General features: G+C 43.8%; 2 protein-coding genes and 1 pseudogene across 3 annotated transcripts; 2 read left to right on the plus strand and 1 right to left on the minus strand.

The window, feature by feature from the left end:
* Positions 1-2,649: 2,649 nt before the first annotated feature.
* LOC147500623 (rust resistance kinase Lr10-like) lies at positions 2,650-5,851 on the plus strand. Its single transcript, XM_086562230.1, has 3 exons — positions 2,650-3,518; positions 4,460-4,498; positions 4,589-5,851. The coding sequence occupies exons 1-3, from the start codon at positions 2,795-2,797 to the stop codon at positions 5,677-5,679; spliced, it is 1,854 nt and encodes a 617-aa protein (XP_086418356.1). The 5' UTR covers positions 2,650-2,794; the 3' UTR covers positions 5,680-5,851.
* A 721-nt stretch (positions 5,852-6,572) lies between these two features.
* On the minus strand, positions 6,573-10,250 carry LOC147500624 (uncharacterized; annotated as a pseudogene). Its single transcript, XR_015197075.1, has 7 exons — positions 10,215-10,250; positions 9,948-10,175; positions 9,704-9,802; positions 9,145-9,273; positions 8,028-8,207; positions 7,385-7,501; positions 6,573-6,868 (listed from the first exon to the last, which is right to left on the minus strand). The product of XR_015197075.1 is annotated as an uncharacterized LOC147500624 (transcript).
* Positions 10,105-25,284, plus strand: LOC147500625 (O-fucosyltransferase 1-like). The gene is made up of 3 exons (XM_086562239.1): positions 10,105-10,487; positions 11,361-11,827; positions 24,701-25,284. Exons 1-2 carry the CDS (start codon positions 10,338-10,340, stop codon positions 11,757-11,759), a joined length of 549 nt encoding a protein of 182 aa, XP_086418365.1. The 5' UTR covers positions 10,105-10,337; the 3' UTR covers positions 11,760-11,827; positions 24,701-25,284.
* The last annotated feature ends 509 nt before the right edge of the window (positions 25,285-25,793 follow it).

Here is a 25,793-nt window from a genome sequence, read left to right on the forward strand (position 1 = left end):
CCATTTTGGTAGAAGACATTGGTAGTCTGACAAATATTTTAGTTCTGACATATATCAGAACAATAGAGTAGTAGTCTGACAAATATTTTAGTTCTGACATATGTTAGTTCTGAAGCTAAAGGAATTACCAATGGAAGTAACAAGCACAACTTCTTGAATTGATGCATGAATAAAAACTACATAATCACTAGTTAATCAGGATGGTAAACATGGTTTGAAAGTCATCCAGCAAGATAGAGCATTCCTGATGGCTGCAGTCTGCACTAATAGCATTTTCTAATAAGAGAAATCCGATTTGATTGGAACAAATTCGATCAGCAACAATTTTATCCCCAAACTAATAAAATTGGTAAATCAAACTGGTAGTCAGACTTAAAAATGAGTAGAAGTGATCTCATTTGAGACAATACTACTACTACAAGTGATCTCATTTGAGTCTATAGTAGGTCCTTAAATGACTTTCAACACTGTAGTTGTCAATTTGCTTGTATCCATCTAGCCTTAAGAACACATGGTATTGAAGCTCCATTAAAGGCTGTAACAGCAGTCCATAGCCTTGTACAATTCACCTCTACTGCCTTCTCAGCTGCAAGCACAATTGCTATGCATTTAGCTTCAAAGCAAGTAATCTGGCCTAGACCAATAGCTAGTACACCCACCAGTTAGTACAACGACAGGAAATGGAGGACGATCGAGACGGGCAACGGAGGACTCGAACCTTCTGTAATTGAAAAGTTTCCAACATTCATGTACTCAGTAGTGAAAGGTCTAAAAATCGGCAAAGGTGCTCTCGAGTGTGCAGTTTGTTTAAATGAATTCAAGATGATGAAACGCTTTAGATTGTTACCAAATGTGATCATGTCTTTCATCCCGAATGTATTGATGCTTGGTTAGCTTCACATACTACTTGTCCAAATTTGTCGTGCTAATCTCACACCGATTCAAATCATCCAAAGAAATAGACGGGAATGAAGTCACGTAAGCACAAAATCAAGATTCCGGAAAGCGAATTCGATATATAGAATCAATCACACCATTCAATTACTCTCCAACAAGCTTCAGGTGTACAACTTAAACCTTCATAACTGGATTGGCATTCAGCCTCAGAATATAAAAGGAAAGAAGGAACATTGTGGTTGGAATCTTCATGTGTATTTCAAATACTTGTGTGTTGTTTAGTCCCACATTGATGAACCACCACTAGCAAGTGAGGTATTTGAGGTGAACCTCTAGCATAAGGGCGTGCCCTTAGGGTACAAAGGCTTTTGTGTTAGGAGGGAGGACTCACCCAAAGCCACACCAACCGAAATGAGTCGTCATGGGCTTGAAACGTTTGACTAGTGGGTAGTGGATTATCAATTGCCTAAACTTGTTTTGCTTTTGCAAAAGTTTTACTAAGCTAGAGTTCTACTTTGATTTGGTTTTGTGAAACCCGAATTAGAGAGGTGTCCTTCTCCATCTATGATTCGATCATACCTCTATATAAACACACCGAAGTTCATTAGAGGGATTAATCACGTAACGCAGAGAGAGAGAGGACGCAGAGATAGAACTTGTGTCTTTACTACTACCTCTATATCGACCGGCGGCGTGCATCTTTGCCGCCACCACTATAGAACCAAATAAACAGAAGTTGAAGTCGTATACTCCCTTCTTTACCTACACGAAAACGGATAAGTCTTTTTCTTTGCTTGTCTTCTTCTCTTCTCTTCTTCCCCGGGTAGAGAGTTATATTCATTGCTCTGAGGGTAGTCTATTCTAGTGCAAAGTTAGACCGCTATTAACCATTGAATCCTCGAGGAAGAGACGCTTTGTTCGCCGCGCTTTCTCGCACTATCGGAAGGGCTTAAATCTTTCCTTACGATGACTTAATCCGCTACTTGGTTATTACCGCTATTCGTCCTTTGTCTTCTATTGTTTTCTTTTATCTGCATACAACACATTGTAGTATTGTACCCTTTTGTAACCGATTCATGTTGAAAGAAATTCATGTTGAAAGAATACAATCCTGTGTAGGTGTTAGCCACTTAGTTGTAAAGGTGATACTGAGCTGTTGTGAACTTGGATTCATTGTGTTTGACAATTGACAATGGTTACATGCAAATGGTGAAACTGTAATTGGGTTGAATCTTTGTGAATCATCGCATAATTAAAATTGGCTCCAGCTACCCCGAGGATATCCTTAGGGATATTCTTAGGGATGAGGGTCCGCAGACTGTTGAATGCATGATCCAATGGTATGAAAATCAAGAACAACAAGAATGAGAGAGAAGATGAGATGATGTTGTATTTCTAAACCGTTGGATCACACATCCAATCCAAATATCTAACGGTCGGAGACCTCATCCCTATCCCTATGAGTACATTTTCGGGGTAGACAACCTCATTAAAATTGCTTATCTTGTCGTTTAGGGTGAAATCAAGTCAATACAAATTCCTAAAATCCACAACTGAACGACTTATTATTCTTTTTAGATAAGAGCAAACTGAAAGTAACTCTCAAGAAAAGCAGACTCAATACAACTTAGAATTGTACACAACTTGTAGACTCAATTCAACTTAGAATTGTAGACTCAATACAACTTGGTCTCATCCTGTAGGTGCAAAGTCAGGTGGACCTAAAACAATTATGACCACACATTATGTGGATTTGAATGGCAGAAGACTTGATGAAGTCGTCTATGGAGATGAGCTCTATTATTAAAAATCTTGTCCCTGTTGTTCCACTGACCTGCTCAAGAGTTGTAAACAGATCAGAAGTATAGTATGTGTGTGTGAGATTGGAGTTGTCATAATGTTTCAATTGCTTCAGTTCCTCACTTTCGTCCTAATTCTCATCGGCCTCAATGGAATTCTTCTAGTCACTTCCGAGAATTGTACATCCGATTTATATGTTCGATACCCGTTTCGACTTAATACAGGTGACCAGATTGTGAGAAATGACGGGTTTATCTATCACGGGTTGACTTTCAATGATACTGGATATCCAGGATTAGTGATAAAATGTTTAGACTCCCGTCCGGTCATTAATATCTCCAACCACCACTATCTTGTGCGAGAGATAGATTACGATCAGAAGTTATTAACAATAGTGGACGTGGATATAGTAGACCAAGATTGTCCTCAACCACGAAGAAATTTCTCGTTACAATCCACACCGTACTTGCGCTACTTCGGTGAATATACCAGTGCTATTGTCTTCTACAATTGCACCAACAATACCCAAAATGTCGAGCAGCTTATTCCTTGTCTAGACAACACCACAAATGAACGTTCTTATGCTTTCACTGAAGGTAACATTCCAATAGGATTTGTCGGGTACAAAACCTGTTCGGAGAGTGTAGTGGCAACGTTTAGTTACGCGGCACCAAACTTAACACAGGAATTAAAACTAGGGTTTAAGCTCAACTGGTCTGCGCCTACTAATGAATGTCAGGACTGCGAGAATTCAGGAAGGAGGTGCCAGTTTAATAGTACAAGTTTTCGTACTTGCATCTACTATCCTAGTTTTGATGGAGGTATGTTTCTAATTTCTAATTTCTAATCCTTACAAATAAATGAATAATCCCGATTTTAACAACTTCTGTGTATACAGCATATAATGTTGTTCCAATTATTTTTGTTCCTTCATTCTGGATAGTGTGTTTTGGCATTCGTTCTACTAAATATATTATTGACTCAAGTTCTCAACTGTCGAGTAGAGTGATTGTTTTTTTTTTGTTTTTTTTTTGTTTTTTTTGCCGATAACAAATAGAGTGATTGAATTTTATATAGAAGAGAATGGTCCTTCGTTCCATACTTACACTATATTATTTTAAAACGGACAAATTGAAAAAAAAAAAATATAGATACATTTGATTTGATGGAAACTCATTACCAAGCACCAGATAGTTTATGAATACACCATAGCTCGCTTCCTGATTACTTTTTCCTGTCAAATGGTTTTTTGTGTATTTTCTGCCCGGAACGCAATTAATAGAATAAAAGGTTGTAAAAAACAAGCAAAGCATTAAAAGGTTCACTAGGACTCAGAACTTGTAGTGCTACAATTTTGAGTGTCTGATTGTTTTATCCTGATTAGACAATGCTTGAAGAACTGTTAGCACTTTGTCAGGAGCAAAATTCATCCTCAATCCATAAGTGTGTATTTCTATTACTTTGATTATAGTAGTCTGTTAATCATCTTTTCTTAATTCTACACTATTATCAAACAAGTTATTCATTCTTTTAAGTAATTATCCATATTGTTTATAAGTGATTCTAATGCAAATTTAGTATGAAAAATCATTTTCAGATGACAGTTCAAATATCGTTGGTATTAGGAATGGAGATAGAGCTTGTAATGCACTCGGAATTCTAAGAGAAAAAAGAACAACAAAATTATTGTGCGATTCAATAAAATGAGCTTGTGACTATGGTCATGCCATGTGCTAACGATAACCACATGTTTGCATTGCAGGCTTACCCTTAATAATAGCAGTCCAGATAATTGGTATTGGTGAGCTTACTATATACTATATATCATGTATCAGCTCTTTATAAAAACATTTGCAGTTTTTTAATTTAAAAGCTATCTCTTTGTTTACAGGTGTACCCTTTGGAGTTGGAGTAGTTCTTACAATCTTATTGGTACTTTACAGGAAGATAATTTTCTCATTTGTCTCTCGTTGGTGGAATAAAAAGGAGACTACAACAAATGTGGAAGTGTTCTTGGAGAACTATGGATGTCTTGGTCTACAAAGGTACAAGTATTCAGAAATCAAGAAAATGACCAATTCCTTTAGAGATACATTAGGCAAAGGAGGATATGGCTGCGTGTTCAAAGGACAACTTTGTGATGGTCGTTTAGTGGCAGTTAAGGTATTGAATGAGTCAAAGGGTAATGGAGAAGATTTTGTCAATGAAGTTGCTACCATTGGCAGGACTAACCATGTCAATGTGGTCAATCTTCTCGGTTTTTGTACCGAGAGAGCCAAAAGAGCTCTTGTGTATGAGTTCATGCCGAATGGATCACTTGAAATGTCTATTTACAAAGAGAAGGAATCAAGCTTAACGCCTCCTTTGGGATCGGAAAAGCTATACCTAATAGCACTTGGCATTGCCAGAGGTTTGGAGTACCTGCATCGTGGTTGTAACACACGCATTTTACATTTTGACATAAAACCTCACAATATCCTTCTTGACGAAGACTTCTGCCCAAAAATCTCTGACTTTGGGATGGCCAAACTCTGTCCAACAAGAGATGTCAGTGTCGTGTCCATGGTTGGAGCTCGAGGAACTATAGGTTACATTGCACCTGAAGTTTACTGCAGAAACTTTGGCGGGGTGTCTCACAAGTCGGATGTTTATAGTTATGGAATGATGGTGTTTGAAATGATTGGAGGAAGAAAGAACATTAACGCAAAAGTGGAGAACATGAGTGAGATATATTTTCCGCAGTGGGTATATAATCATCTTAAACCAGACTTCACTATAGAAGGATCCTGTGAGATGTTTGAGGAAACGACCAAAAAGATGATTGTAGTGGCACTTTGGTGCATACAAACACACCCAGCAGATCGGCCTTCTATGACTAAGGTGGTAGAGATGTTAGAAGGAAACATTGAAGAGTTGGATATGCCTCCAAGTCCTTTTCTTCATCCACCTTCACAATCTTCTTTTTCATTGTCAGAAGAGTAACTCTACCACCGAATTTGGATTTGTGCTACGACACTGCTTTTTAAATTTAGATAGGGATGGGTCTCATTTTGCTATTTTTCAACAACCGTAAAAGATGTATTATTGCTCCTTTTTGTGATTATTATCCTCCAGTGGTGAGATCGATCTTCAAGCTCCGTAAGGCTATGGTGCTCGATCACCTACCTGGTCTTTGTCACTAGACAAAATAGTAAATTCGAGAATACACCAAATGCTCAGTCTGGGTGTGCACTAATATCTGTGCAACTCTTTCCTTTCATCCCAACTACCAAACACTTTTATATGGAGCAATAATATTATATAGGTGCATTAAGAATTGATATATATAGAGAGAGGTTCTAGGAACATATTGTATCTTAACACTTAAACAAACTCAAAATTGTTAGGGCATTTATAAGTTTTTGATTATATTAATTTTTTGTAGATATGATCTCCTAACTATTCTAAACATTGCCACAAATAATTAAAAAAATCCAAACTTGCCAAATGTAGTTAACAATTTACAAAATTTGGCTAATTGTAGACCATTCATTTTCACCATTTTTGATACTATATTTAGCAAGTTTAGAAATTTTGTATTTTTTTTTATTATCTGTGACAATGTTTAGAATAGTTCGGAAAAGATTAGCTTAATCCAAAACTTATAAATGCCCTAACAATTTTGTTTACGTGTTAAGATAAGATATGTCCGTAGAACCCCTCCCATATATATATTGATATAAGCAAAAGTGTTTTGGCCCATTTCATCGACTGAGCTGGTTTAACCATCAATTAGAAGTCTGTCAACACTGAGCTGATTGAACTGTTTTTGTCTTAAAACGACCACGTATTAAACCAATCAACAGTGACTCCGACGGGACAAAATCTCTTCATACTAAACCAAAATGAAATGCATTATACGAAATGAGATGTTTGCTACGGACATACATCTATAACTGATACATTCTGAAGCAAGGGATATGTGGAAAGAGGTGTTGGAGATGGCATAAATTACAATCCCCAAAAATTTAGAATGGTTGTGCAAACTACCCAACTGACCGAGCACGTAACTTGTCAGCAACATACAGGAGGTGACTGATATTGGTTGATGGGTAGTGTTGGAGTAGCTTGAGATTCGAAGTGAAATCTCAATGAGAACCAACATTGCACAGCATACTCGCAGCAAGGTCTCCTGCACATACCCAATTTTCAGCATAAAAAAATGAAAGAAACAGGATTACACTCACAAAAGCATCGACTCCTTACCCATCCACGTACTGCACAAGTACATACGTTCTACTATGGACATCCGACGAATTTGCAACCAAAATAACATAGATTGTACTGGCAATTTTTAAAAACATCTCTTTCCTTGGATTCTTTTCAATGAGGTATAAATCGAATTAATTGGAATAATTAGGCAACCTTTAACATTATATCTATTATGATACTACATATCCCCGACAAAATGTTTAAAGAATGTCTTGGCATTCCAGATGTGAATACACAAATGGGATGCATGACACCTACGGACTTGCATCATTGCCAATGTGTATTCAACAGTATTAGAAGCAAGAGACACAAAAGCATATCTCGTGAATATGTGAATATTATTGTACTTTAACACAGTTAGCTACAAGTAAGATGACAGTAGTTGTTATGAACCGCTTTGTAGCATAAAGAATACAATCAAGGAACCAGTACCCACCTGAGGACCTTCTGGGTCACTTAAAAGTGTGTCCCAGATGTGAAGGCTGTCTGCAAAGTTGAACTCTTGGGTCAGCAGCAACGTTATCCATCTAAATGCATAGAACTGTGGATTCACCTGCCATTTCAACATCCAGAAATGAGGTCCTTTAGATGAGCTATACCACTTGAGGACATATTTCTAGAAAAATTATGTTGCAAATAAAAGCCATAGCATCCAAAGGCAAAGAACCTGAAACCAAATTGTATGGCTATAACTACTGTAACTCACATCTGTAAACTTAAGGGACTGCAGTTAGGATCTTTGAGAACATGGAAGCAACAGAGCATAAAAGATCGACCACTTTTTGTGTGCTCTTTATTAGTGTTGTACCATGAAAACTTCTCTAGCTTTTCAATACGGTAGAATGATGTCAACTGTCTTCAACTCCATTTATGATTATTCTTCATCAGGAATCACTTCTTAGTATAATTTCACATTTCCTCTTGAAGCAAGTTAATAACTATTTAAACAATATCTTTACTTTGTCCGTCCTCCCCCCCCAACACACACATGCACGGAGAAATACATTGAATGACGAAAAATAAAATTATGAACTACTGGAAGACAAAATTTAGCACTTCGTAATGTAACCATATCTTACTTTGGTTGTGACCTCCAGATGACGCCAAAGTTCCTCGTCATGCTCCTTTAATAGCTGCGACATCTTTGTAATTGTAGAACGGATACCAACAACACTGTTGTCAAGCTGCTGGCAGAAGTGGTCCCGGAATCCACTTAACAACTCGACAAAACAAAAAAATGTGTCTGCCTCTGCAGAGGCCTGCATACCAACCATGAAAAGCAGTAAGGAACGAATCGAGAGTCAAGACTGACTAAAGAATAAGGGCCCCCAAAGAATAATAATCAGATATGGTTTACCTCCTCTAATGCCAAGTTACAAGAGTATGAAAGAATGATTACCATATATATATTACTTATTATCATTTTTAAGTTTTGTCAACTTGAGGATCCAAATGTAGAAATTGTAAACAAAGAAACAACATATTAACTCATAATGCATCTAATTTGAAACTTGAACGATAAGGGAGTTAAGTCCGATTATCATAGAAAAGGAAAGGTAACCAAGCTGACTCAGCTCGATATTGCCTTAATTGCAACTTAAGTCTTGAGTATGCCATCTCCAATAACGGGAACCTTAAAGAAGAAACCCTTAATTGAGATCTCAGGCAGTTTCAAGTGAAAAGGATTACTCATATTAGACTCCCAAGGATTGGGAATGGATAATTGGTGAAAAATGTCAACTCAGCCAGTTTTTGACTTCAACCGCAATCAATTTGTGTCATTATGATATCACCCATTAACTGGATCTTACTTCCGAAACTTGACAATTATTTGTTCACTTCTTAAGTTCTTAACCCTTCCACCACTTGGCTCTAAACGACTACTTGACCACAGTTTTACCTCGGGCAGGACTACAGGATATAAAAAACAGTGCTCAACGTTTTTAGAATAAAAAAAATAAAATTGTCTCTATTTATGATTCTAAGGTTCTTTATTCACTCAATCCAACAAAACTTTAGAGTTGAGACATAAAAGAAGATGTCAATTGACATGACCCCTCTTTGCTTTCTTATTAGACAACAATGACAACAAAATTAGTGTGTAAAACAGAAAGAATGAATGAGACATGTCCAAGAAGGAATATAACATGTGACATGCACAGTCCGAATTGAGATTTAAGAATCACTAATTCTTACAGCATTTTCCTCGTCAGGGTCATTCCTGAATACATAGAACAGTGGTGCCAAAACTTCATTCATTCCTTGAACATATCTTATACCAGGGTTCAGCTTTGCAAATATTATCAATATCCGTCTCAAAGCCTCCTGCAAATAAAAGAAAAGCTAACTGCTTTAGGTCATTGAGCCTATCTCTTGCCTAAGGCTGAGTCCAATGGCTCTCTATCTCTTTAAAAGTAGAGCTAAAGTCAACAGATTTTACTCTCTATCATTAATTTCCTCTTTATATATACAAAGGATTCTACTCTCTATCTCTATTTTACTCTCTTTCTATGTATATATACAAAGGATTCTATTCTATCTATCTATTTTTACTCTATATGTAGAGAGTAAAAAATGTAGATAGATAGAAAATCCTTCAGATATATACATGTAAAATAATGATAGAGAGTAAAATATGTTGACTTTTAAATTTTTTTGTTGACTTTTAAATTTTACTTTTATCGACTTTTAAGACTACTTTTAAAGGGATAGAGAGCCATTGGACTCAGCCTAAGCCCAAATAACAAGGGCCCACCTGATTAGATTTTGCAAAGGATGAATCCCCAGAGAAGAAATGCAAGTCAGGATGAGTGCGCTTTACATCACGGTCAATCTGCTCAATGATTTCTGTGTCCTGCAATATGTGATTTCTGATTATATGAAACTCTCTGTGTCTAATTTTAACCTTTCATTTCACCTGTACTGAATTTAAAAACTATCTGAATTCATTACGTATAAAATCCGGGACTATGAGTTACCATGGCCTTCGATATAAGTACCTGGAAGAACTGATTCCAAATGCTGGTCTTTCCAAGGCTCAAAGGGTGTTCCCCCTGTGGAATTTCAGATCGTGGTAGCAGGCCTTTGTCTTCCAATTTTGATTCATCGGTTTCAAGTCTGGTAGATGTCTCCAACTTCCTTGTGATTTCTGACTGACTAGCCACAAAAACATTTAGAAATCCAATACTCTCTATAGACACAAAAGAAAACGGGCACAAAAAGGACACCTATGGATACAAATAGTTTTTTTAACCTAATTAGGACACCAATAAGTAACAAAGAAAAATATGTCTGTAGGTCATCTATCAAAATCCCCTCTCAAAGTTGTAATTGCAACCTCATTGTTTGAGGCAAGATATTAAAATTGTACAGCTGACGGTCTTTGATCTATGAACTACAGGTGCTTTGATATCTTTACGCCTCAGGAACAGAAGACACTCAAGACACTAAGGAAGTACAGGAAGGAAAATTTTGCTGAGAAATCACTTGTTTACAGTGAAAGACGGGCTATTGGGAAATGCCCTTTAACTCCTGAAGAGGTGAATGCTTCTTGTTTATCTGACACCTGTAGTTCTTTTCTTATATTTCATTTAGTTGCATTGGCTTGAGATAGTAGAAATTGAAAAGGTATATTCTATCACCTACTCCACCCTAACACTGGGCTTATTAGATTATATCAAGGAAAAGAGGGAACAAAAGAAAAGAAAATAAAAAAGGGGGCTGCTTATATGTTTTTTTTTGTCTTTCCCGTTGGATTTAAGGTCAGCAGTGTACTACTGTACTAGGAGGTACGAAACTAGGTGGGATGTCTTGTAGCATGAACCAAGTATGTTATTGTAGTTGGTAGGAGATGTCAAAGTTCTTGTCGTCAAGCAACATTGTCTCGTCCTGTTATGGCACAATATTGATGCAACGTTGAGTTTCATATTTCTTGATGGAACATAGATTGGCTTTATTTGGTCCAGCATTAGTCGAGGATCTTTTGATTTGAAGAGCCAGATGTGCTCTTTACAAAATTAGAAAAAATGAGATTGATAACAGTACATAGCTTTGGGTAAACCCAATCTGTTGACTTAAGCGGTCGATATCGTTCTTAATAGACTTTATTGAATCATAATTTACCTTTTCTCTGGTTTAACCAGGTCCTTTGAAATAAGTACTGTATGTGAAGGACAAAAAATGGTAGTTAGCACGCTTCATCAGCAACTGACAATGAAATGTTTTAAAAGTTCTAGTTCAAGACTTCAAGTACAAATTTGCTATAATTGTTGATCCTGCCTTTTTATCTGTATTGCTATCGTTACTTATTTTTGTTAATATTGAGAGATCCTTAATGTGTTTCTTTTAAGAAGTTCGTATTCTATCGAAGCATAACAATAGTGTGATGACATGCTAAGTTAAATTATATGCAGGTGGGTCTCATCTTACGCGCCATGAATTTCGACAATTCAACTCGAATATACATTGCGGCTGGTGAACTCTTTGGTGGTGAACGCTTCATGAAGCCGTTCCGAACCCTATTTCCACATCTCGAAAATCACAGCACAGTAGGCCCTTCAGATGAGCTGGTTGAGAACACCCGGGGTTTATTGGGCTCTGCTGTTGATTACATGGTCTGCCTCCTAGCAGACATTTTCATGCCAACATATGATGGCCCTAGCAACTTTGCCAACAATGTTATGGGGCATCGTCTTTACTATGGCTTTCGCACCATAATTCAACCTGATAGGAAAGCTCTTGCTCCAATATTCATCGATAGGGAAAACGGCCGAACAGCTGGTTTTGAAGAAGCTGTTAGGCATGTCATGTAGAAAACACAGTTTGGTGGACCTCACAAGCGGGTAAGACCAGAGTCTGTCTTTACCAACTCATGGCCAGTGTAAAGGAGCGTTTTGGTCTTCTCCTAATTACAACTAGGAAGAACAGGAAGGGTTAGGATTTTGGATGTGACCGAGGTCGCCGCGGTGAAATTTAACCGCCTACGATCTTCTTTTTTTTTCCTTTTTCCTCGGAGAGAAGAATCAGTCCGGACGTAGTTCCAAAGTAGGTGGTATTTATAGAGTTTAGAGAGGGAGATCCTTCCGACACGCGGTATTCTTTTGTACAAAATGTAGGGTGGAGATCGCGGATGAGTGTTGAATTGGATCAATTATGATTGGGGTAGATGTGGTAGTCCCTATTTCCGGTGTTGAGATTACCACTAAGATATTGGCAATCATTACCCCAGCGGATGTGTTTCTATCCCAAACGCTCAGATCCGGCGAAGTTTAAAGACCGAGATGTTCGTTACGCACCACCTACTCGAGCTACTTTCGCAGGTCGGTCTTGAGGTCGATATCTTCGGTTCGCTTATGCTCCACGCGAGTCGCGGTGCCCTATGAGGATATCGCTCCCCCACCCCGGTAGGGGCGTTGGTGTAAACGAAACGCCGGGCCGGTGAGAAAGAGTCGAACGAGCGCGTGGTGGAGCGTGAAGCGACAAGAAGAATGGATGAACCGACCGGTAGAGCGCCACTTTTGAATGTTGTGGCCCGGTGAATGAATCGGGGAAAAAGGTAGTTTTATCTTACGTGCACGCGATGTAATCGTGAAGCGGTCCGCGGTTGGCGAAACGTGTCGCCGCAGCGTATGCGAACTCGCGAAAGGGCGGTGCCTTGGAACACGCAGCGGCTATAAGAGCAGTAATGATTACTCCTTAAACCGAACGCGGTTTATACAAAATCAGATTTGGAATACTGAAAAAGTTATTTCGTGTTTTCTTCCGCAAAACGCCAAATTTAGGGTTTTCCAGCGAGTGCTCCTGTTCTTTGTTTTTCTTTCCCATTTCCATTTGCTTTCCTCTCTCGTCCGCCTCGTTATTTTAAGTAAGTAGGTTATGGTAAGGCTATAGGGTTTAAAATCAATATTTGATAGAAAAGGGTTGTTATAATGTCCGATTCGATGATACTTTGGCCTGAGGAGGTCCGAGATATCTTTGAGTTATGGAGAGTAATGGAGGATGAAGAATCGCGTAAGTGTCGGCGTGGGGTTGAAGAAGAAGAAGAAGGATAGGATAGGGGGTAATGCCCGATCTCGGTCGAGATGATGGCGTGGCGATCACGTCAGTCGAGGGGAGAGGTCGGCATCGCTTATGTGCCCCCTAGAAGTGTGAACCGTCGTCTTTGCTAACTCTTTCCCGAAAGGCGGCGATGGGGGATTAATGTCCCCGACCGAGATATAATGAGCCAATGATCGAGTGAAAATGTTCAGAAGTGAGGAGTATAACCCGCCCGAACGGTGGAGTTATAATCTGTGAGGAGGGTTACCGGTGAGCCTTGATGCACATACCGCTCTCGAACCGGTATCGACTTCTTGGCGCTTTGTTGGAAGTCTCCCCGCGGTTCGTGGGTAACACCCGGGCGATTATTTAAGGTGTTCGACCTGAACGCGAGCGGGGAATATGACATAGGGGTATCCGATATAGTGGAGCACTATGTGATACGCCGATCGGGAACATGAACTTTAGCTTGCAAACCATGACGACGCTTACTCGCAGTTGATCGATGGAGTAAGCAATGAGGCCTGGACTAAGAGACCGTTGTTGCTAGTTGGCAATTACCGCGGTGAGCGGGTGTATAACGCTAACTAGGATTTGTAACATATCCGGTGGGTAGGAACACTTTTCTCGTTGTTATTTTTCGAACGTTTGATAGCCGCTCTAACAGTCTTTTGTTTTGTTTTGGCTGCGAGTTTTCCTCGTGAAGCGTGCTTAATCGATGGGGAGATAGAAAGATTCGCCGGCCGACTTCGTCTTTGAAAAACAAGCGAAGTTGCCCGAGGTTGCACATTTCTTTGTGGAAAAGGGTGGACCGCAATCCGGGGAAAAAAGGAAAGCGCAAAAAGAGCGAAGCCCGAAGCTCCGCTAAGGCAAGGAGTAATGGAGGCACGAACGAGTGACACCGGTAACACGAGAGGAGAGGCGGGTGCGTGGGGCGCAAAAGCGGCCCGTTAGGGGGAACCTCGTGAGCGGGAGGATCGGGCGGTCGGCCCGAATGGGGTTCGATCGAGGCTCCCGTAGAGTTGGAGCCGGTGGTTTTATTTGCTTTCGTGCTGGGCGGCGGAGGGAGGCCACGCGACGTCTGGCGAAGGCGGATCCGACGAAGCCGCGAAAGTAGCTTCGACATGCTCGTGGAGATGGTGCTAGCACGGGCGGATCGATGGTGGTGCGGCCGGGCCATGGTATCTCGCCCGTGGTGGGGCCCGACCTGAAAGCGGTCATGGACTTGGCTACTTTTGAGCTGGGTCCAGTCTTCTCGGCTCGGGGCCGATCCCACCGGTGAAGAAGGCCAAGGCTCCACGTAAAGGCGAATCGAAAAAGCGGTGGCGTCTGCGGACGATCCGGAAGGACATTTTGTCTATCCGACGAGAATGGGCGCCAAGACCGCGGAAACGGGCGGCTATCGCCGCTTCTCGATCCAGAAGATAGCGGGTTGTTTGCTAGAACAAATAGCTCTGGATGGCAACCGCAGAGAGCTAGATGAGAAGGGGTTAGCTGACAACTTGAGACGAATGGAAATCGCGCGCCAATGCTTGGTATGTCTATAACTTCATCCGAGGTAATGCGTGCTTGCTTATGCAAATTGTTGTTGTCAGGCTAACGATGTGTATGTTCGCGGTGGTGAGTGGATTCCGAAGTTGAAAGAGATCGCCCGATTCGCTTAATCGATAGGGAAATGGTCTTTGAAAATTTGGGGAGCTGAAAAATGTCGGGACGCCGCAGATGGAGCGCGAGGAACCGGAAGATTTGAAGAAGAGCTCATGAAGCGTTGAATCCGCCAAGATGTTGAAAGATACTGAGCGGAAGAGCCGAGGCAAAAGCTAGAAGGAGTCAAGATAATGTCCGAAAGCGGCCACCGGGAAATTGGGAGGCCGAACGATTATGCCTTACCGCAAGAAGGTTGCTTTCGGGACGCTTAATCGCCTATGACACGCCGGACGCCGGACTTCGTTGAGCCGGAGGTCACTACAATGGCTTGAAGGAGGAACACGCCATGCGTCCCGCCCCTCGGTGGAGGAGGTTCAAAGGCGCGGTGGGGCGATTGCCTCTCTACCGTGGCGTGCCGTAGGCGGGGCTCGCTCGAAATTTGATTGCTGCACCCGATGCGCGATGAGCTTAGAGTTGGATGGCATAGCGATTATTGTGGACGGGAGAGATGCTGAGGTCGATGAAGCGTTTGAGCGTGGAGGAGTAGTTAATGTGGCTGGAGATGACGAGTTGTAAAATTTGTTCTTTGTCTTTTTATCAGCTTATATGCTGTGATACAATAGAACTGGTTTCCTGGGGTAACCTAGGCAGTTCGCCTTTTTTACGTTTGTGTACTGTAATCCTGAACGAGTGGGTGTCGCTTGCTGATTCGGGGTAGCCGAATGTTATGAACTTGTGTGGGGCCGGGTTGGATTTCCTGAGTAATCTCAGCAACTCGGCTCCACATTGAGCTGTATGATAAAGCTATTAAACCAAGTCTTTCTTTGTTTACATGCGATGGTAGATAGTTGTCTTGTGTGTGCATGTCTGAGTCGTTTGCTCACTCATAGTGATGTAGGATGACACGGCTTAGAATGGAACGTGGTAGGCCCATTGTGGTGACGACCTCCTTACTTATGATTGGTAAAATAGGGGGAGCGTCCTGTTGTTGGAGTGCTTTAGATTGCGGAGTGCGACGCGCAACGTGAGCATCAGATCGCTGGAGTCGGGCTCGAGACGCAGGTCGAATTGCTCTGGATTCAGTGCCGCCAACTGCAGTGTTCCGTTGCGTGCGTGACACGTGTAGGGAGACGAGCGGTTCATGGGACATAATGATGGCGGGCAGATGGCGTTTGGCGTCTCAAGGTGATAATGAGGCACTTAGGAAAAGACGTTTCCTAAGGAATATAAACCGCCTCTCAAATATCATCAAGAGGTTCTGTTATTGTTTTGCCTAAGCTCTTCTTCCTCATCTTTGCTCTGCTCTTGCGCTGTGCTTTTCTGTCGCTGCTGGTTTATCAGGTATGTGGCTTCTTCTCTACGCGTGTTATTCAGTTTGAGAAATACCTAGAATAAGCGCTAACTTTGCTGTCGTAACTTTGCTGCTAGGGTAGGATGGCTAGATGTCGTGCGTTTGTGAGAGAAACGTCCCCTCTATCAATGGAGGAAATGGAGTTTGAGCCTCATGTTCATGGCGATCGGGGGAAGAGAAAGGTTGCTGATGGAGAAACGAAGGGTCATAAGCGACCAAGGAGAGATAGTCGCCTATTAATGGCATTGTTTTCAGTCGCCACGGCGAAAGCTGGCTTAAACTCGCAACCATCGGGTCGCTCGGCCGAAAGAACGGGGCAAGGTCGCCGCCATATAGTGAGAGTTCGGCCCCGCCATGTAAGGATGTGGGGAGCGAATTCTACTACCTGGGTAAGACGGGGAAGAAACGGATGGTGAAACGCTCGGACTGTAGCTTCCACTCGGCTCCCATAGCGACTAGCGTTCTGAAGGGGATTGTGCTAGATGGAGATAAAGCAGAAGTTGAGGACGAGGACATGGGGACACTACTGGGGACGATGGATATGGCCGCTTGTTTGGTGAGTTCCCCGATAGCTTAAGTCGCCAGTACCGACTTCGAAGTCCGGTGTTCTAACTATGTGCATGCGGTTTCTTGCGGGGTATGATAAGTCGAAAAGATGCGCGGCGCCGCGAGACTAGTGGTAACCCGCGACGCGGAGCCGGGTTGATGCGAGCTGCGTGGGGGGTGGACAAGAAGAAACTGGAAGTGATGTCCACCAAGTACCGAACGTGAATCACTGAGAACGCCGCATCGGGGTACGGATATGACGAGCTGGAAAAGGAATTGGTTGTATTTGGATATCGCGAAAAATGTCGGAAGGTGGCTAAAACGGCGAGAAGCGATAATTATCAGACGCCTATGTCGCCTCGACGAAAAAATATGACGCTACCGAGGAAAACGATGGCAAAAGCAGGAAGAAAAGCCCGAGATCGTGTGATCTTTGAGGTCACTTCGACATACCGCCGACTAGCGCCCCCCAAGACAAGCATGTCATTACTGAGAATTGATAAGGTGATCGTCATTTGACTCTGTTAGGCTGAAGTTGTGAGTGTAGTTTACATTTCTCTCTCTCTCTCTTATACGAGAGCAAACAATAGAGCTGTGTTTTCAGGCTTGCCTGAGCAGTTCGGCATTTTCATTCGGAGAACTGGTTTCCACGAAAGTGGCAGTTCAATACTTGGTGAATTTTTGTAATGATCATCGATCTGGATTTCCTGGGTAATCCCAGCAGATCGGTGGACGTAGTTGTGATGACGTATTATCATGTAATATTATTTTGGATGTGTAGGCATGCTGCTGTGTATTTGTGGGTAACTAGCATCTTGATCTTAGAAATATGCGTCCTGTGAAGTAGTCGACCCTAGAAATATAGGTCGTTGATGTGACAGGAACGGGATGGGTTATGGTGCCTGTGAGCTCCGGAGAGCGTTTGCTCGAGGAGAGCGTTCTTGTGTGATCGATCCTAGAAATGTAGGTCCTCGACGTAACAAGAATTGGAGAGGCTATGTAGCCCGTGAGCTCCAGAGAGCTGTGTGCTCGCGGAGAGCGTTCTCGTGTAGTCGATCCTAGAAATATAGGTCCTCGACGTAACAAGAATTGGAGAGGCTATGTAGCCGTGAGCTCCGAGAGAGTCGGTGCTTTCATGAGAGAGCGTTCTCGTGTAGTCGATCCTAGAAATGTAGGTCCTCGACGTAACAAGAATTGGAGAGGCTATGTAGCCCGTGAGCTCCGTAGAGTGTGTGCTCATGAGGAGCGTTCTCGTGTAGTCGATCCTAGAAATGTAGGTCCTCGACGTAACAAGAATTGGAGAGGCTATGTAGCCCGTGAGCTCCAGAGAGCTGTGTGCTCGCGGAGAGCGTTCTCGTGTAGTCGATCCTAGAAATGTAGGTCCTCGACGTAACAAGAATTGGAGAGGCTATGTAGCCCGTGAGCTCCAGAGAGCTATGTGCTCGCGGAGAGCGTTCTCGTGTAGTCGATCCTAGAAATATAGGTCCTCGACGTAACAAGAATTGGAGAGGCTATGCAGCCCGTGAGCTCCGAGTAGAGCTGTCGCTGGGAGAGCGTTCTCGTGTGTAGTCGATCCTAGAAATATAGGTCCCTCGACGAACAAGAATCGGAGAGGCTATGTAGCCCCGTGAGCTCCGCAGAGTGTGTGCTTTCATGGAGAAATTCTCGTGTAGTCGATCCTAGAAATATAGGTCCTCGACGTAACAAGAATTGGAGAGGCTATGTAGCCCGTGAGCTCCAGAGAGCTGTGTGCTCGCGGAGAGCGTTCTCGCAGGCGAGAGTATGCTGCTGGCTGAGGGTGGCGAGCCAAGTAAAACATGTTGAGCGGCGATGCTGTGTAAACTGGTTGACTTGCCAATACAAATAAAGATAGTAACTTGGATTAAATAACACAGGAAACGTATTTGACATTAATGTGAACCAAAATGTATACAACATGGATGACGCTATTGGTAAAATTTTTTCAGTAGATAAGTATTCCAAGGTCGAGGCAACATCTTGCCCTCTTGGGTTCGTATCCAGTATGCTCCATTGCCGACGACGCGTTCTACGATGTAGGGGCCTTCCCATGTGGGTGCTAACTTGGAGTCGTCCTGCGTCTTTTTGAGCACTAGGTCTCCGGTTGAAAAGACCTAGGATGAACTCGCTTTTGTAGGAGTTCTTCGTAGTTTGCCGATAAGAGGCGACTCGACGGCAAAATAAGTCCCGCTTTTCTTCCAGAAAGTCGGCGCCTCGTGATAACACGGAGTCGTTATGCCCCGACTTCGACAAGTTCCCGATCGAGTTGTTGCGGACGGTCGGGCCAAGGGAATTACGGCTTCGTGCCATAACATAAGGAGAATGGCTTAATCACCGTCGAGCGCCGCCAGCGGTGCGGTGAGCCCATAGAATGTTTTCCAACTGATTTGGCCATTGGCTCTTATTCTTCTCAATCTTTTTCTTCAAATTTTCCAAGATTGCTTTGTTACTGGCTTCTGCTTGACCATTACTCTGAAAGCGCATCGCGGAGTAGAGAACGCATGAATGATCTTCCACTTGGCTAGAACTCTTTGGTATTGCTCGCCTTTGAATTGAGGCCCATTGTCCATTACTAGTGTATGTGGTAAACCAAATCTGGTGATAATGTGAGTCCAGATGAAGTTGCGGACATGGGACTCTTTGACGTGTGCGAGAGGAATGGCCTCGACCCACTTGGTGAAGTAGTCGGTGGCGGCTAGGACAAAGCGGAAGCCGGATTCTTCGTGGGATGAATGGTCCCATAATGTCCATGCCCCACATGTGAAATGGCCACGGCTCGCTATCTTGTCGATTAAGCCATGGCGGGTTGGATGATATTGTGGCGACGTTTGGCATTTGAGACATTTGAGAACGTAAGCTTTAGCATCGATCTGCATCCGGGGCGAAAATATCCTTGAGAGATGGCTTTGTGAGCTAATGAGCGGTCGGCGTGATTTCCACATTCTCCCTTCGATTTCGCAAAAATCAATTGACCCCCGCTCGGGTAATGCATCGTAAAATGTGGACCACCGGTATTTTCCTGAATAGCTTGCTTTGGACTAAACAATAACGGGCGAAGCTTGATAAGAGACTTCGGCCTTGGCACGCCCTCGAGGCGCGTGCGTCCGATATAATCGATGATGGGCTGCATCCATGTTTGGCTCAGCTGACTGGCGGAGAGAGGAAATAGGTCGCTTATCATCAAGGTGTGGTCGACTTGGTATGCAGGTCGATCGGCGACCTCAATGAGAACTTGTCGGGAACGCAAAATCGGTCCGGGTAGCCAAATAAGCTAAACTGTCTGCGTGGCGGTTCTCCTCACGCAAGAAATGATGTATGTGTACCTGCTTAAAAGAAGGCAATAACCGATGAACGACCCGAAAGATACTTGGAAAGGTTACGCCGTGGGTAGTGTACTCTTTTGCAACCCGCGAGCGACCACCATTCATGAAGTCACTAAAGACTTGGAGCTCTTCGACAATCGAAGCTGCGGCCCATCCTTAGTCCCCTAATTAGTGCTTCGTACTCCGCTTCATTGTGGGAAGTGGCAAAGTCAATGCGAACTGACTTTTCAATCATATTTCCGTCGGGGGAAACTAAGACGACTCCGATGCCGCTTCCACCGAGGTTACTCGAACCATCCACAAAGAGAGACCAGGGCGATTTGACTCGCGTTTGCGTGTTTGGGAGCTCAGTTTCTTGTTCCCAGTTGGGGTCCTCGACTGGGAAATCTGCGAGGAAATCAGCGACAACCTGACCTTTCTGAGAAGTGCGGGGGACGAACTCGATGTGGTGTTCTCCGAGTTCTTCGGCCCAAACTGCCATTCGAGTAGTCTTGTTTTCTTTATGAAGGACTTTCTTCAATGGAAGGTCGGTGAGAACTTTGATTGGATGTGCTTGAAAGTACGGTCTGAATTTCCGTGCGGAATACAACAAAGCGAGTACGGCTCGTTCCAGGAAGGAGTAATTCTTTTTTACCGGGCGTGAGTGTCTTACTCGTGAAGTAGATCGGCTTCTCTGAATTGTTCTCCTCTTTAAAGAGAACTGAGCTGATGGCGAAATCGGATACGGCCAGATAAAGCCCCAGTGTCTCTCCATGTACTGGCTTGGCTAAGACGGGAGGCGTGGTGAGATACTCTTTGAGAGTAGCGAATGCATGATGACATTGATCGCTCCATGAGAACGGCTCGCCTTTTTTGAGGAGCTGTAGGAACGGTCTACACTTATCTGAGGCCCTTGATATGAACCGGTTGAGCGCCGCGACCATTCCTGACAACTTCTGTATCTGTTTCTTTGTGCGTGGATCGGGCATATCCAAGAACGCTCGGATCTGGTCAGGATTGGCCTCGATCCCACGCTGCGACACCTGATACCCTAAAAACTTGCCGGAGGACGCCCCAAAGAGGCATTTTTCTGGGTTCAGCTTCATGCCCGTACGGCGTAGTCTGGAGAACGCTTGTTCAAGGTGGGTGAGGTGATCACCAGCTCTTTTGCTTTTGACCACCATGTCGTCAATGTAGACCTCCATGGTGTCGCCTAACATGTCTTGGAACATGTCCGTGACTAGGCGTTGGTATGTCGCTCCAGCGTTCTTCGAACCGAGCGGAGGACGCGTTGTAACAATAGATCCCTTGTTCCGTGATGAACGAAGTCTTCTCTTGATCTTCCTCGGCGAGTGGGATTTGGTTGTACCCACTGTACGCATCCATAAAGGAGAGGAGTTCATGACCACAGGTTTGGTCGACCAGTTGGTCAATGCGAGGCAAGGGAAAGCTATCTTTAGGCGTGGCCTGATTGACATTTGTGAAATCGACGCATAAGCGAACTGTGCCATTCTTTTTGGGGACGGCGACAATATTGGCAATCCACTCGGGGTAGTCTACCTTTCTGATGAAACCGACTTGCTTGAGTTTTTCGACCTCGTCATTGATGGCTTTTTGAAAGCGCAGGGATAGTCGACGAGGTCGTTGTCGGACTGGTCTAGCATTGGGGTTCACATTTAATTTGTAAAAGCGAGGTTAGGATCGATTCCGGCACATCGATATCGACCAAGCAAAACATCTTTATTCATTGATAAGAAATTTACAAGTTGGGATCCGAGTGTGGGGGGTCGGTTTGCCCCTACATATACAAACTTCGGTCGCCTGTACGTGCCAAGATTCACTTTTTTTTGTCCGCCAATCGGGGTTTTACAACCGGTGGCGAAGCACTCTGGCGACTCACTTCCGAGAGAAGCGGTCGAATCTAGCTGGTGGGGACGATCGGATCGGGTCGATGGTGGAAGCGACACGCTTTCAATACGCTGCTGCCGGGGTAGCCACGACACGGGAGTGGGCTCTGGCTGCAAACACATGGACGGTGCGACTGCTACGGGCCACTGTGGGGGCCCGACATGGGCTGAGACGATCTCTGAAATTTTTGAAGCCACTGTCATTGGGTCACTGCTAGAGGTCTTCGCCGGTGCATTGAGGACTCGGGGAGCGAGTGCGGGTATCGGCAGTGGGGAGAACTTCTGCTTATAAGAGCCCCAGCGTTCGCCCGAGGCGATTGACCTGGGACTTCTGCGACTAAGTCGCGTGCCATTGTATAGCTGGAGGGTTCCTGTATGGTGGGAAGCAATTCACGAGCGGTCTCATCTGTTGATTTGATCTGGTTGCAATGGTACGCTTCAAGTTGATTGCTTCTAAGTTCCATCATGCCGCGAGGTCCTGGGAAGCGGAGAACTTGATGTAAAGTGGACGGTACCGCCTGCATCTGATGAATCCAGCGTCGTCCGAGGATGGCATTATATGGCGACTTGCTGTCTAGAACGCAGAACCGAGTATTACAGGTAATCTTATCCTCTCGAGACCCCACTGATACTGGTAAAATAATGTCACCAATGGGGTCGGCTCTGGAGCCATTGAACCCGTAAAGGGGGGCGATTGGGTCTACGAGAACGGACTTGGGGAGGTTCATCTCTTGCATAGTGTGGTAAAATAGGATGTCACAAGAACTGCCTGGGTCGATCAGGACGCGCTTGACTGTCCAGTCGCTGATTTTGACATGAACGACCAGTGCGTCATTATGGGGAAGGCAAACTTTGCTTAAGTCGGCCTCTGTGAAAGTGATATCGCCAGCTGCGACTTTGAACCGCTGGCCGAGTGAGCTGCTGTGAAGTAAAATGATAGACTTCCCCGAAGAAGCCCGACCGACGTCTTTTCTCTGAAGAGGTCCGCGAAATCGTCCGGAAAGTTAATTACATGAATAGTGCGAGCATTGTCGCGATCGGACGAGTGCTGCCTTCTCTCGTGACGAGAACGATCACGGGAGCGTCCTCGACTGTGAGGACGAGCGGTACCCTTTGGTGGTGACGGTGAGGGGGAGATCGACTACGTACACGGCGAGCCATCAACTTATGACGCAGGTCGCCATCAGGAATGCTAGTGTAATGTTTGATATAACCAGCTTCCACCAGGTCTTGGAGATAATGCTTGAGCCCCCAGCATGCATCAGTTTCATGGCACTTTGCTTTATGAAATGCACAAAAAGGCTTGCCAGGTCGATCTGCGGGCTGCCTGATGTTTGGCCGGAAAAATGAGGCGCGCTTAATCTTATCCAGTATGTGGCTAGGGGAACGTGTGAGACGATAAACTCTCTCATCATTATCGATCGGACGGACGAAATGCCGGGTACAAGCGACCTGGCACGCTTCTTGCCCCGGGGGGAACGATCCGAGACTTCGGCGACCTCGTGGCTCTCTGCTAAACCATGGAGTTTTAAGGTTTCCTGCAACTTGATGTACTTGTCGACGCGAGCGTAGAGTTCGGACAGTGTCTCTGGGCGTTCCTTCATCAACGACCTAGCGAGGTCGCTGTTTCGCACTCGGCAAGCATTAGAAAAGGCCAGTGTGGCGAAAGATTCTTTCAAGCCACTTTCCATGCACAGCAGTTCGGCCTTGAACCGTCCTAAGAATTCTCGAATAGTTTCGCCCTCCTTGAATGATAATTGAAACAGAGAATCAAGATCTGCCTTCTTCCGCCTGTTGTGTACGTACTGGCTGGCGAACAAATCAGTAAGCTGCTCGAAGGTGTTTATAGAATCGGACTCCAGTGAAAAGAACCAATCGAGAGCGCCATCCTTGAGGCTGGCTGGAAATAATCTGCAGTGGAGATAATCAAACTCGGGTGAGCTGTAAAGTGCCAGACTTTGAATATAGCGAGCCACATGCTGACCAGGGCAGGTGCTGCCGTCGTACATGGGAAAGCGTGGCTGGATGAAGTCGTGTGGAGAGGATTTGCTGAGGACCTCTGCGGTGAACGGAGATGCGCGATACGTCTTAAGCATCTTGTGCACAATCTGTGTTGAGTCCTTCTTCGCAGAAGTCTGGCCAATCCTTTGGGATAACTCGTTAAGCTGCTGATTAACATCATTGATGCTGTGTTCGGCTCCGTTGCCGACTTGTTGTTGCTGGTAACTATCCACCTGAGCACGTAAAGTAGCATTTTCCTCCCTGAGCAAGGAAATGCTCTCATTTGTTACTCCCAACTGGTGAGCAAGGTTCTGAACTTGAGCTTCTAAGCTAACCATGCTTCGTGGGCTGGAGAATTAGAGATGGCTGAACTGATCTAAAGTGGCTCTCGATGTCGAAACCCACGTGGCGGTTGATGTAAAGGAGCGTTTTGGTCTTCTCCTAATTACAACTAGGGAAGAACGGGGAAGGGTTAGGATTTTGGATGTGACCGAGGTCGCCATGGAGCTTAACCGCCTCGATCTTCTCTTGTTTTTCCTTTTTCGGGGAGAGAAGAATCAGTCGACGTGGATTCCAAAGAGGTGGTATTTATAGAGTTTAGAGAGAGGAGATCCTTCTGACACGTGTATTCTTTTGTACAAATGTAGGGTGGAGATCGCGGATGAGTGTTGAATTGGATCAATTATGATTGGGGGTAGATGTGGTAGTCCCTATTTCCCGGTGTTGAGATTACCACTAAGATATTGGCAATCATTACCCCAGGTGGGATGTGTTTCTATCCGAAACGCTACGTATCTCCGCCGAAGTGTTAAATGCTGAGATGTCTTCGTTCGCACCACCTACTCGAGCTACTCGCAGGTCGGTCTTGGAGGTCGATATCTTCAGTTCGCTTATGCTCCACGCGAGTGCGGTGCCCTATGAGGATATCGCTCCCCTACAGCCAGAGTGTTTCTGTCAAACATCACCACAGAATCCAGCGGATAAGTGCCCACCAGAGAATGTGGTAGAAGTTCTTAATAGCAAGATGCACGGTGAAGAAACTGATGGCAAGGAAACAGGTTCATTAAATCTGACTGATTCCACTGAAAAATAAGAAGCTTTGTCTCGATACAAAGATTGGTGGTCTTCTTTTTCTATATTGAGGCAGTTTTGTAAATTGGATGAGTGGATAGTGCTTCCTGAACGGGTTTCAACTTTACCGGGTGATACATTTGTGACATTGTTGGATGTTGTGCGAGTGCAACTCCAGGGTGGTGGGTGATACACTGGGATTGGCGTTCAGCAGTGTGTAATATAAAAGGAAAAAAGGAACATTGTACCCTTCTGTAACCGATTCCTGTTGAAAGAATACAATCCTGTGTAGGCGTTAGTTGGAAAGGTGATACTGAGCTGTTGTGAACTTGGATTCTTTGTGTTTGACACTTGACAATGGTTACACGCAGATGGAGAAACTGTAATTGGGGTGAATCTTTGCGAGTCATCGCATAATTATATCCTAAAATCCAAAACTGAACGACTTCTATTACCATACTGGGCGAAGCAACTTCAGCCTAGTGCACCATGCAGGTTTACTTGAGATTGATTGAACACGTCTCACTACATGCACTTGCTAAAATTGTAGACTCGAATACAACTTATAAACTTTTCGAGACATAATCTACAGCTTTAAACTTGTATCAATAGTGGATTTGAATATCGTAAAAAAACCAGATTGTCCTCAACCACGAAAAAATGTCTCGTTACAATCCGCAACGTGTGTAATAGTTTTCTAAAACTATTGAACGTATGGAACTGCAAAGTTTGCGGATAGAATTTGTCCAGAGCTGAGCTGGCACGTATGTTTCTAAATTCTTCCCCGCTTACTCTCTTGTTTCAACTTTATACTTAGATCTAATCCCGATTTTAACTTTATACTTGTGTGTATCCATAAACTATTACCCTGTTCCGATTATTTTGTTCCTTCATTCTGGAGGGTGTTTTTTGGCATTTGTTATAGTAAATATATTATTGTCTCAACTCTCAGAGTGATTGGATTTC

Source organism: Coptis chinensis, chromosome 5 (genome assembly GCF_015680905.1).
Source record: "Coptis chinensis isolate HL-2020 chromosome 5, ASM1568090v1, whole genome shotgun sequence".
Taxonomy (NCBI): Eukaryota; Viridiplantae; Streptophyta; class Magnoliopsida; order Ranunculales; family Ranunculaceae; genus Coptis; species Coptis chinensis.

Excerpts from the sequence above, each read along its gene's own strand:
- LOC147500625 (XM_086562239.1), top strand. The coding sequence starts at position 10,338 with ATGAACTACAGGTGCTTTGATATCTTTACGCCTCAGGAACAGAAGACA. Across the intron at positions 10,488-11,360 it reads GCCCTTTAACTCCTGAAGAG|GTGGGTCTCATCTTACGCGC; the intron begins GTGAATGCTTCT and ends AATTATATGCAG.
- LOC147500623 (XM_086562230.1), top strand. The coding sequence starts at position 2,795 with ATGTTTCAATTGCTTCAGTTCCTCACTTTCGTCCTAATTCTCATCGGC. Across the intron at positions 3,519-4,459 it reads CTATCCTAGTTTTGATGGAG|GCTTACCCTTAATAATAGCA; the intron begins GTATGTTTCTAA and ends TTTGCATTGCAG. Across the intron at positions 4,499-4,588 it reads AGTCCAGATAATTGGTATTG|GTGTACCCTTTGGAGTTGGA; the intron begins GTGAGCTTACTA and ends CTTTGTTTACAG.